This window comes from Leptodactylus fuscus, chromosome 9 (assembly GCF_031893055.1).
Source record: "Leptodactylus fuscus isolate aLepFus1 chromosome 9, aLepFus1.hap2, whole genome shotgun sequence".
NCBI lineage: Eukaryota > Metazoa > Chordata > Amphibia > Anura > Leptodactylidae > Leptodactylus > Leptodactylus fuscus.
The window spans coordinates 31599192-31612133 of NC_134273.1; the positions used below are offsets into that span (position 1 = coordinate 31599192).

The window sequence follows — 12942 nt, forward strand, 5'->3', positions numbered from 1 at the left end:
CTTGGGAGCAGTACCCTCACTCCAATTTTTGATATGTTCATTTTTGTCACATAGTAATATCAAATATTCTCTGTTCAAATGTACCGTGACTTGTAACGTGCTGCGGAATATGTTGGCGCTATATAAATTAAGATATTATTATGTAGCCCTATCATCACAGATTATACAGTATAACTCATGTGTAAGTTTTATCTATAGTATATCTAATATAAAAATATCTATAATAGATTCATATATGATATATTGTGGTATTCAGTGGTTCTTGGTATCTCTTGAAACAATGGTGTTTTCGTAGAAGTTGCAGAGATGACAATGACAACCAAGCTTAAACACCTGGAGGCGCTATTTTTGCACTGGGCCCCAAAATAATCAAGCTATGCCTCTCCTCGAAGGATATAAACACTATGCAAAAGTCACAGCATGAATACAATGACATCTCTCTTCTCCTTCCAGGTTTACAAGTTGTCCTGAACTCCATTATTAAAGCCATGGTTCCCCTGCTGCACATCGCTCTCTTGGTCTTGTTTGTCATTATAATTTATGCTATTATTGGACTAGAACTTTTTGTTGGAAAAATGCACAAATCCTGTTTTTTCACTGGCACTGGTAAGTTAAAGAACCCATTGAACACGTAGATTATGGTGATCTTGTGACTAGGGGTGTCCTAACTGGCAGAAAGGTTGGACATGACAGATTTGAACATGTCTGATAATTTTGTTCATGAGAGATTAGCTGCATAGGTTTATTTTCTTCTCCATATTGTTACACATGCATGGTGTATAGGGGAGGTCAGATGGAATAGCTGTCTGCTGAATGAAGCTTTAGTCAAATTGAACTGAGATGACCAAGAATTTCAGAACAAAATGAATACATGTCATCGTAATATAATAAGAAATAAGATGGCAATACCCCTTTAAATCCCTGATGACCCTGTGCATTATGACTGTGGTTGACTGCCTTCACTGTATGAGCAGACATAATGATGATGGATACTAGCTTGTCATTCACTGCATGTCCTTCATTTCACAGAATTGCTTGCTGAAGATGAACCTGCGCCCTGTGCGTTCTCAGGGAACGGGCGCATTTGTCCTGTTAATGGATCAGAATGTAAGAGCGGATGGGCTGGGCCTAACGGGGGAATAACTAACTTCGATAACTTTGCCTTTGCAATGTTAACTGTGTTCCAGTGTATTACAATGGAGGGCTGGACTGATGTTTTATATTGGGTAAGTTAATAAATGTTGTCACCAAATGCTCTTACATTGATGAAAGTAATAATGGTCACGAATAGAAATGAGTAGTGCACAACATATACGTGATGGAAGCGTTCAACTGTTTCCTTCAAACCTGGAGGCATTGAACAGAGCGCTTGACTTTGTTCTACACAAAACGTGCTTCACTCTTCTCAAAGTTCTTGTCACTTCAAAGGAGTGAAACAAGAAGGAGAAACTGTGGTGTGGGACCCTTGATCTAGTAGTTGATATAGGGTCCCAACAATGGTACCCCCAGTGATCAGACAGTTTTCACATATCCTGTGAATGTCCCTTGTGAGAAAACTCCTTTTGGCCTCCTGCACGTGAGCAAATAGGGTCTGGATGTTATATTGCCTGTATTTCCCAGACTGAATCTGCTCCAATCAGTAGGGCTCCTTACATCATGATGATCTTATATTCTAGAAAGCCCTTTCTCCATAGCTCTACTGTCATGTATTGTATATAGTGTGGGATAGTGGAATCACAGGGAAGCAGGGTCGCATGGACTTTTCATGGCTCACTATGATGCAAGGAGTCCCAATCTCCAGACCAGATTCAGTCTGTGAAACGTGGGCAATATACAGGCCATATACTGCAGCCAGTTTCTCTTCGCAGGAGTAACCTGTACAACTTACAGTAATAATGGTACGTCACACTTGAGTAGTGCCAACACAAAATTCGTATTTTTATTTGTCAGTAGAGACATAGTTAAACGTTTTTCGGTAATACCACCCTTTTCTACAGCGCTACAGCATTACGTTTGGTGCCACGTCCTGACATACTGACCATCTGTTTCTCTCATAAGCGGACCCTGTTGGTTCTTATGCGGAGAATTCGCCATTACCACATTGAATATACAGGAACATTCCCTCTATATTATTTTCATCCTTTATTAAGAGTCTGATGAAGGTATCTCCTGATACCAAAAAACGTTTAACTCTGTCTACTGACAAATAAAAATACGAATTTTGTGTTGGCACTACTCAAGTGTGACGTACCATTATTACTGCAAATCTGGGGCGGGACCCTACGTTCACACCCACGACCATCTCTTATTGCAACCCTCTACCATATGTACAACTTACAGTTCTATCCTGTCAGTTATCCCAAGCCCTGCATTTTTTATGTGCAGAATAGTGATAATTTTAAGAGCTCTCTTCTTACATTTTCTGTAATTCACTCGGTTTTTTTGTCCAGTTACAAGAGTAAGTTACTAAAACGTAGAGCTCCTAGTATTTGCAGTAATATGCGCTTCTGGTTTGCAGAGGATAGGAAAAACATTGAGTTGTGAGGTGCAGCTTCAGCCAATAGCTGCAGGGAGCATCAATATAGCAACTTTTATATATATCCCAATATGGTGCAACCATTTTCTGTAGTGTTAGGGACCTGGGTGAAAGAATGAATTGTCCTGGTATAGTACATGACATTTGTAGGCCATTTTTATTAAAGTGTACCTCCAGTCATAAACAACTTCTTATAAAAAGAATAGTACAGGTTAATATCTGAAACTTTGTAATATATCTTGTTAACAAAATCTGTTTTCTTCTCCATTTTTCAGGCAGTTAGTTTCTCCATATTAGTCTATGAAGAGGGGAGGGGGGTAGAAAAGACACAAATAATTGCTGCTGTTAAAAGCATACAGAACAACAAAATGTAACACTGCTAGGTTGTAGGTAAGAGGCACATAAGTGCACATAATGAGGTAATAAATCAGTTAACCAACTGACAGGAAATCTTACTCCACCCTCCCTTCTCCATAGTGCTCTCTATGTGACGCTGAATATAAACCAGCAATCAGATTGAGGATAAAGAGCAGGAGAGCAGCTTAATAAGTGGTGAAGGAAACAGATCTCTTTAATAAGATATATTTTCACCTGTACTAGTCATTTATGCAAAGTTGTTTATAACTAGAAATACACAATACAAGTATAAACATTTGGTCCTAGAATATAAATCAGTGTTACATGTTCTACAAAGCACTGAACAAGCAAGGAATACTGTGAGATGAGAACTCAAGAGCCAACAGAATGAAGATTACAGCTCTGAATAACAATAGGCTGCCATTCTAGGTCCACCTGATATCGAGATGCACATAGAGAACATACAGTTAAATAGGGTCCATTCACACGGAGTAACGTGCCGCGTGATGTGGCACGTATACGGCGTGTGAGACTTTGAGCGCCGTAAAAGCTCCCATTGATTTCAATGGGAGCCTGGATCGTATACGCCGCGTTATTTTGTGGCCGTGATTTTACGGTGCGCAAAGTCTCATACGCCGTATATGTGCCACATCATGCGGCACGTTACTCTGTGTGAATGGACCCTCATCATATTGGACTTGTCTATGTGGTCAGTGGTCTTCTCCCATATCCGGCCCCATTGGGCTCCATTGACATCTATTGACTGTGCTATACCACATCCTTGTATGGCTCAGAGGTACTGACTACAGCAGTGTGCATGATCCCAAAGTAGACATTCATTGTTAGATTTTACATTCAATGAATTTTTCTGTGAAGGTCGTATATGACATTTTAAGATTAGAAGGAAAAATCGAGATGTCAGTGTTATCCTTATTGTAATTCATAATCTAAAAGATGCAGATAAAGATCCCATCACATGTAACCCCAAGGTGAGATGAGTGTTATCAGCTTATCACGTTACCTCTGATGAATCTTGAGAATAGACATTACACATTCTTATTTCCATCCTAACCTCCTTTATCCTCTAACTAGAATCACATCACACATTATATACTGTATTTTTTTCCGATTGTGACAGTTTCTATCAGTTGCTGCATCCAGTTTTCATAAAATAACTACATGACATTTAATATGATTTACTAGCGTATGTCAGGAGTACCCAACAAATTTACTAGAGGTACACCTACCCGGGTCTGCAGTCAGGTGCAGGGCAGAGCTGATGAAAAGTAAAAACAATACAATACAAATTTTGTCTTGCTAAGGGCTAGTTCACACGTAGTTATTTGGTCCGGATTTTGACGTGGAAATTCGCGTCAGAATCTGGACCAAAATGCAACTGTCGCGGCTTTCCGTTCCATTCATTTGGGCCTAGTCCGGAGGGGTTGTCTTGATGCAGACACTGCGGCGGTTTCCACCATGGAATCCGCGTCAAGATAGGGCTGGGCGCTTCTTTTATCCATGAGCGGTAAAATACCGCTCACGGAAAAAGGAAATGACCGGCTCCCATTGAACTCAATTGGATTCCGCATCAAAATCCGGACCAAATAACTGCGTGTGAACTAGCCCTGACATTTCACAAACTATCTAGAACTTTTAAAATAAATATTTATTTTTATTTGTTAGCGAGAAAACCAGATCCGTAAACTAATTCTGATCCCAGATCAGACCCGAGAACTCACTCAGACTCAATAATGATAAGATCATTTAAATGTATCACTTTAGACCCCAGACCAGACCCCTAAAATGAATCAGATCCCAGAGCATACCCTGAAAATTAATCAGTCCCGGGACCAGGCCTCTAAAATTAATGACACCCCAAACTAAACCCCTGAAATTAATCATATCTCAGAAGAGACCCTGAAAATTAATCAGACCTCAGACTAGACCCCTAAAATTATTCAGACCTCTAAAAGTAATCAGACCCCATCTCTCTTTAAGTCTAAAAGTCTTGATGTGAGTCTCATAGACTTAGATAGAGAAAACCGACTTTCAGTCTGTCCATAGAGTGCAAATGATGTGGCGAGATCGCTGATCATGTGATTCAACAGGACACCCAAACCAAGGCTGTATTCAAAGAAGTAAATGTTCTGCAGATTATAAGATGACCTTTAATAATGGCCAGAAAGATCAAAAAAAAAAAAAAAGTGTAATGTAATGCCCCTGGTTCTGGTGCCACCATTCCCGGACTCCCCAGCCATCTCTGTTTAGAATGGTGCAATGTTAACATGATGTTGACACCTATGACGACCGCCACCAGTCATTGAGCTCAGTACTGCCAAGGCCGCTGATTGTTTACAGTCCTATCTATAGACCACATAGAGCCCAGCACCACAATGACAGCGGATGTAACCAATAGAATTAATGCAACTTTTTGTAAAATGGAAAACCCCTTTAATAGAGAAACCAAGACTTAGTGAGGGTTTTATATGACATTGACTTATTGTATTATTTTCCCCCTCCCACCCCACATGGTCTCAGATATGATGACACTTGCCACCTACAGCACGATAAACATCCAAAGGGGGATTTTGGTCTGTTCTATTTTTCATGTCCTGCTTCTTCTAACAAACTCTTCCTACAAGTCCATTTTGTTTTTTCCAGATGAATGATGCTATGGGATTTGAATTACCTTGGGTGTATTTTGTCAGTCTCGTCATCTTTGGGTCATTTTTCGTGCTAAATCTTGTTCTTGGTGTATTAAGCGGGTAAGCACACGTCTTTTCTTTCCTGAAAGCAGAGCCCAGCGCTCAGCCACCACCAACATATAGGTTCCTAACTAGTAGGGGGAGAAGTTGTCATGAAGACTAAGTATAGAGAATGCTTAAGATGGAGAAGGTAAGTATCACTGCCGTTTCCTCTATCCTACCGCAGACTGGAAGATGGAGGTTGCCAATGTTGTGTGGTGGCTGCAGGTTGGTCTCTGCTGGACAGTTCACATTCAGACTGTAACCAACTTCCTTGCATTTTTACAGGTGAATGATGCCATAGGATGTGAGTGGCCATGGGTCTATTTTGTTAGTCTTATTATCCTTGGCTCATTTTTCGTTCTTAACCTGGTTCTTGGTGTACTTAGTGGGTAAGCAGTTGGATGATCTCTGCCTATACTACTGCTGTGTGCTGGGTGGCCGGCTATCTGCACAAAGGAAATATTTCACCGGTGTAACTTGCATGGCTGCCAGTGTCATTTTTTTACGATTTCTATATGCTCTTTGTTTGGAAACAGAAATCTGCTACAGGTACCCTCTTAAAGGAACACTAACCACAAAAAATACATAAAATAAAAATATATTCCAGCACATCCTCCCGACATCTCTGCCTTTTCTTTGGTCCGACTTTGTCTTGGAAGTATATAAAGTGATTATCTGTGTGCATCTCAGGAGCTCGGCCATGTTCCCTTGTTGCCTCCTCGTTGACCAGTGACAGATTGCAAGACCACTGGCCGTAGCAGCTCCCTAACACTCTGCCCTATAGGGTAGAAGATTTAAGCCACACCTCCTTTGATGAGCCCTGTCCCTCCATCACCAGCCAAAGGCGCAACAAATCATTTAGGGATTAACCCTTGTGTACTTTGTAGGGTTTCTGCAAGACTTATTCACACCTCCGCTTTTAATGGATCACGGACTGCACATGATCCTGCTCATTTTCAGGTTTCCTGCTATCTTTTGTTGTTCCATTGTTCCAAATATCCCATCCGTAAAAAATAAATTAACTTTTTTAAATTTTTGGGTCCTTGAAAAAAGCACAGTGCACAGATGGCATTCATGTTCTGTGCACAATTTTCATACACTTGCAAGTGTGAATAAGCCCTTAGGATCATACAAGAAATTCTATCGCCTATCCAACAGTGAGGGCAGCAGTATTTCTGACTTGTATAATTTATTTCTAGGTTTAGTGTTCCTTTAAGAAGTCAAATGAGTCATTGAGGATCTTGATACATGCCTCAGGCCATGTTTATATGGTTATGTATGGTTGGACAACCCAGTACATCATGGTTTGCTTGTCCAGCCGGTGACTAAGGTGCCAGATGTCTCGTAAACTTATATAACACCAGCTCCGCAGCATCTGCTGACACATGTAATGATCCTGAAGACCTGTATACAGGACATGGTTCCAAGCAAAGATCTTCTGCCATGGGTTAGGACTGACAGCATGTTTTTTCCTGGAGTGATTTCTCTGTGTGTCTATTAATATCGCACTTTCTAATCTCTGTTTTCAATGTCTGGGAAAATTCCCCATGTCCAGCTGGCCACCTACTCTAGGCTGCGTGTGCTGTCCTGCACACCGTGCATGTCATTTTATTGCTTACCGTTCTGCTATTGTGCTGAATTTCTCCTTTAGTTACTGTCATGGTGAGTACACAAAACGCGCTAGTTGTCATTTCACAGTGTGTTCACAATGTTATTAAATGTCATCGCGTAAATGGAGGATGTGTTTGTATGTTAGGGTAAGACCGGTTACACTTTCTAATCTTCTCACATTGTATCCATTTACTATAATTAGGCTTCTTAGGATTTGGATGGTGCACCCTAATAACTCAGTATATATAGGCACAACCCTAATAATTCAGTATATATAGGCACAACCCTAATAATTCAGTATATATAGGCACAACCCTAATAATTCAGTATATATAGGCACAGACCCATTAGTTTAATGTAGTGAGTCCGGGCCACAAAATAGACAGGAATAGGACTGCTGAGTCCTGCCCTGGGCTCATGACTTTCTACATGGATCTGCGATTATAGACGGACGTCGTATGGGTCCGTATTCGGTCCACATGCCGTCCATTTTTTTGTGTTCATAAAAAATGATGTTGTCGTCTTTATTTGACAGAATCACTTTTTAATGAATCTGTGAAAGCACACACATTGATAATAATGGGTCCGTGTGCTGTCCAAATTTTTCCAAAGAACACACAGAAAAGTATTTAGTGTGAAAGGGCCCTTAACCCTTCAGGAGAAAGAATGCCATCTTGAAATGTAATGCCTAATCCTCCTATGGGATAAGTCTGACAACACCTTACCCCTCTCTCCTCACTCACATCACATGCACGCTTTTGTTAGCACTGCATACAGTCTATTAGTAATAACAGGGACAAAGATGGGGCACCGGAGCACCTTCTTACTTTCTAGTATTGATGAACCTGTTGTTCTGTGTCTCCCCAGCTGTAGCATCAATTGTGGACACACAGAATGAAGAGTGAGAATATGACATTCCAATTGGCTATTGAGCGTCATCCGTAGTAGTGGCGCAGGGCAATATGGCTAGTAAGGGAAGTTTGTGCCAGGTGCGGTACCATTACTGCATGTCATGACGCAAAGGCTCCAGGCGTCACATTTAAAGGAGCACTCTCACAATTGTTATTCCTGGACCTGTTAGGGGGCATTCACACTACCAGTGGATTCTGTCAGCAGTGTCCGTGCTTATTGTCTGTACAAGATTTTAGCAACATATACTGGCTATACTGGATTCCGCACCTTCTGAGCGGAATCCAACAGTAGTGTGAACCCTGCCTTAGAAAGGTAGATGGATGATGTAAATAGTAAAGATGGGACCCTTCTTATCATTGTTTGCATTTTTGAGTTATCCACTCTCTATTGGACGTTAGCTATGTCATGTGACAAAGAATAGGACTCTCCAAGTGACATGGAGTCTTACGTGTGAATAGGTTGTCAGTGTCGCTGTTGTTTGTACAAGAGCCTTTATCTGAGACGCATTGGAATGACTGGGAAACTGCGTTCCTATCCTATTCCTATGACCGTGTGTCACATGACACAGCTGAGGACCAACAAGTAATAAAAAGTGTTAAGAAGATTATCTTTACTGCAACCTACATCTCGTATCATCTAACAGACCAGAAAATAAAACCATTTCTGAGAGTGCTACTTTAAAGGGAGTCTGTCACCAAAAGCCAGCATATACCCAGTGTGGCAGAGAGATGGGTTAGGGCCCTTTGGAGCAATGAGGACCTGATACATCTTTAGAGCACCTTGTTTCTCCAAAGAGCTCATTTGCATATTGCCAAAATTGTAAATACGGATTGGTTGACAAGGCGATCACCGATTTGATTTGGGTGACCATAACCTATCTATCTGTGAGGCTGGGTTATTTAGCTGGATTCTAATGACTCCCTCGCTATCTCCATCATCATTTCTTCAAAAGACGTATATAAGGTATCTTTGGAAACGTATAGCGGTAGCTGACTTCAGGGTTATGAGGTCATGAAGACTGATTTACAAATGAATGAAAATGCGTGTAATAGGAAATGTCGCTCTTCTCCTCCCATTTCATTACAGCATTAGAGCAGTTATCACGTTGCAGTCTGACTTGGCTCCAGAATCCTCTTGAATTTGCTTGCGCTCTTAATTGATGGATAAGGAGTCCCCTCAGGACCTCCATGTGGTATAATATGGCTAATTTTAGTCCACAAGGGCAGAGACGGGCTGTTCGGGGAAGTAATTATCTGCCTTTATCTGCTGTTGTGCTGGTAACACAAGGAAAGAGATTATATGAAACCCATAATATGTGCTGCATGAATTGGAAAAGTTTGGCCCTGTGATCACAACGTTAATGTCAAGGCCTGGGACATGGACATTGTGTGTCTTTGGTTCCAGATGGCATGACTAGTCCTACAGTAAAGGTACGTGGCAGGAAGAGGAAACCGGAAACGTGAATCCGGGTCCCCTGAATGTATTTGTGGCAGTAGCATTAAAGTGGTATTCCAGTTATTTCAAGCTGTCCCTTATGGATAGGGATAACTTGCTAATAGGTTGGGGTCTTACGAGTCTCGTGACCGCCACTGATTTGACGTGAATTGACAATGCTTATGCGTCACTTACACTCAAGATAGGAACCTAAAATAATCCAAGGATCCACAGGTACAGCCCCATTTGACACTGACTTTGCAGCCAGTCACTTGTTCCTAAGGTCTGTATACTGTTGTGTATATAGTGCCGACACATTCCACAGCAATGTACAAATGGCCAGCCTTATAGGAGGCCAAGCATCCCACCAATGTATTTCTGAAGACTGAAGCAGCAGGTTGAGTGTGTGAACTTCTGCTTTACTCTTTTTCTATGGGACTGTATTTATGGCCGTCCCATAGATGTGAAAGGAACAGTCACTCTCCAGGTCAGTAACTAACACACGTCAGCCTCAGTCATTGACAATGGACATTGGAGACGGCCCTCTTGACAGTTCACCAGTATCAGGTGGCAAATGTTATGATAGTGATTGGAGATAAATGGCATACGGTACGCAGCCAGCTGTAGGTCTGTGAGGACAGGTTCCTGTTTGGCGTCCTGCATACAGCCGAATATGGTGAGAATTAACGGTCCGTATATCAGCTGCCGTTATTTGACCAAACCCTTGAGATTCGGACGCTAAGCGTCTAAGTCATGCTATAAGTCTGTCTCCCCATAGCAGTACACAACAGTTATCCCATGGAGAGACAGCGACTCCTAGTATTATAGATGACTATGATGCTTGGTGTCCAAATCTCTAGAGTTTGTGCCAACTTACAAACTGATAATATGTTCCTAGACCATATTCAATGACTTGGAGTCTACAACTTGGGTCTATCTTTGGACAGGGTAATTTAGCCGATATACAGACTGATTTTCTGTGGTGTATACCCCTGTGTGCAGGAGGCCTCTTTGTTGAATTGAGAAAACCCCACTGAATTTGGTGGAGCCATTTGGCTACTTAATGTGTGTAGGACCTTCCATCTTCTCTCCAACAGATTGATCAGGCATGATGAATTTCAATGCTCAGTGGGAGAGATCTATGGAGATCCTATGGAGATGTATGTGTATATATGTATATATATGTGTATATGTATTCAATGCCAGTCTTTATAACTCCTACTCTGGTGGAGGAAGCATCTCAATTACGAGGTGGCGCAAAACCAGGGTAGACATGATGAATTTCACCTCCCTGTGGGGGAGATTTCCTGAATTGGCAGAGGATGTGCCTCATGTTTGGCTCTTCAGGCTCCGCCTGGCTGTCAACCTGAACTGAGGTCCAGATTTCAGGAATAATTTCCACCAGCCCTACTCATGCCATGCTCCACTTTCAGGAAAGTGGCAGAGGTGACATAAAATAGAAATAAAAACTTTTCTCGGCAAAAACCTCCCGCATTTTTATTAATGCCACATTATGAAGAAATTCAGACAGTTGTCTCCTGGAATAATCTTCCTTTACTGACTATATACTGTATTTGTGCCTGACTAGAGAAAGTATGCATGACTGATGAATCTCTTCCCTATAATGGCATTTCTGGTAGTCCTTAGGGAGACGGACAATAGCGCTAAATAGTTTACGGCTCTTTCACAAAAACCCGGTAACCAAGCCGACCGGTTTATTAAACATTGCGTTGACTTATATGAAATCTCTACAAATGTGGAGCACCCGGCATTTCTCTCCATTACTTCCTGGCCATTGACACTTCCCACCGCACGTAATTTAGCAATTATAGTCATTTTATCGTACGCGATATTTTTAAACACATTTAAAATAACGCGACCCTCCATTTATAAGGGTCTATGGCAGCGAAGCAGCGGCGTAAATTTTATGTGACAAGATATATAATTTAAGCCTGAAACAGTACAATTCTTCTTTTCCTATGTTAACATTTCGAAGGTCTTTTTATTCGAGTTGCCATAGCAACAATTTATACAAGAAATTCTGCATTAATACTCTTCTTTTCTTAAAGAGGCACGATGGCTATTGATGTGGATTGGGAATGCTTATGGGTCATTTCCCCACAGGGTAGAAACCTACGGGGGTCCCAGACCCAAAAGGTCTGATGGAAGAAAGTCCCAATTGACACTGACTTTGCAGACAGTCACTTGTCTCTATGGGCTATTTCTTGTAGCCTGATTCACAAATGATCTACTAGACCTTATTACACAAATATTTTCTTTTTAACGTTGCCTGAACCGCATTCCACAGCACAGTACAGAAGTCAGAGCCAAGTGTGCATGTGTATGAACAGAGTGGGTGAAATAGACATCTGTATGTGTATCAAGGGCGTATCTAAAGGCACATGGGCCCTGGTGCAAAAGCCCAGCTGGGGCTCCCCCTGCGCAACTTATCCTGCTCCATCCATTGATGTGCCCCATCTATTCCTTGTAGCCACATTTACACAGTAATCATGCCCCCTTTTGTGCCACAGCTTCCTCCAGAATCCCAAATCCTTCCTTGTGCTGCTGACCATTTACTATTTTTTGCCACTTAAGGGTTAATTTTCTTCTTTCTGACAGTGGAAGGCTATGTTTCATAAATCACCATGGAATAAATTTACATGGCACAGAATGCCAGCTATCAAAGGAAATCAGAAAGGTGGTAGAATACCTAAATGCAGCCCTAATGTCTTCAGGGTGGCCAGTAGGTTCCCTTGGCTTCTGGATCTAGTAGTCTAGTGGCCCAACATCTCTTTGGCTGTATCCTCTTGGTGTAGAGACAGTAGCGGTATTGTCTTTGCATTGTTACCTGAGCACAGAGAAGGTGGACTCCTTGCCATCCCATGGACTGTTTCTCTGCAATGGAAATCTAGCCATTGTAATTAAATGGATTGTTCAAGAGCAGATGTCGGTGACCTAGTGTTATCGGATCGGAGGTAGTGAGACAGCTCTGTACACTGTGTAGTGGCCTTTCTGGGGTACTTCTACCTCTGCTTAGTTTCCATTGAAGGGCATAGGAGCTGAGCTGCAACAGCATGGCATGGCCACTACACAGTGTACAGAGCCGTCTGTTCCCAGCTCTGTACACTGTATAGATCTGGTGGCCATATTTGTTGAGCGGTGATATTGATGAATTAGACTATCAGCTGCTTACCCAACACGCTTTAGTTTTGTGAGGAACTTCCATAGTCTGATGTACGTTTATGTTTTGACTTTTATATGTTCTCTTTCATGTGACAACTATGTCCAGTATATCCAACATAAGCATTCAGTTTATCGGATGTGGCTATTACATTATTTATTAAA

General features: G+C 41.6%; 1 protein-coding gene across 9 annotated transcripts in view; it reads left to right on the plus strand.

Moving 5' to 3' along the window:
- The window catches only part of CACNA1D (calcium voltage-gated channel subunit alpha1 D), a 252174-nt gene that overhangs the window by 112976 nt on the left and 126256 nt on the right, over nt 1-12942 (plus strand). For 8 of the 9 annotated variants that reach the window (XM_075287149.1, XM_075287141.1, XM_075287143.1 and 5 more), the window contains exons 6-8: nt 454-606; nt 1030-1226; nt 5555-5658. In XM_075287149.1, the coding sequence (XP_075143250.1) occupies nt 454-606; nt 1030-1226; nt 5555-5658 (454 nt within the window). Of the gene's footprint in view, nt 1-453; nt 607-1029; nt 1227-5554; nt 5659-5791; nt 6030-12942 lie in introns of those variants that run through there. The other variant, XM_075287148.1, reaches the window with a different exon arrangement.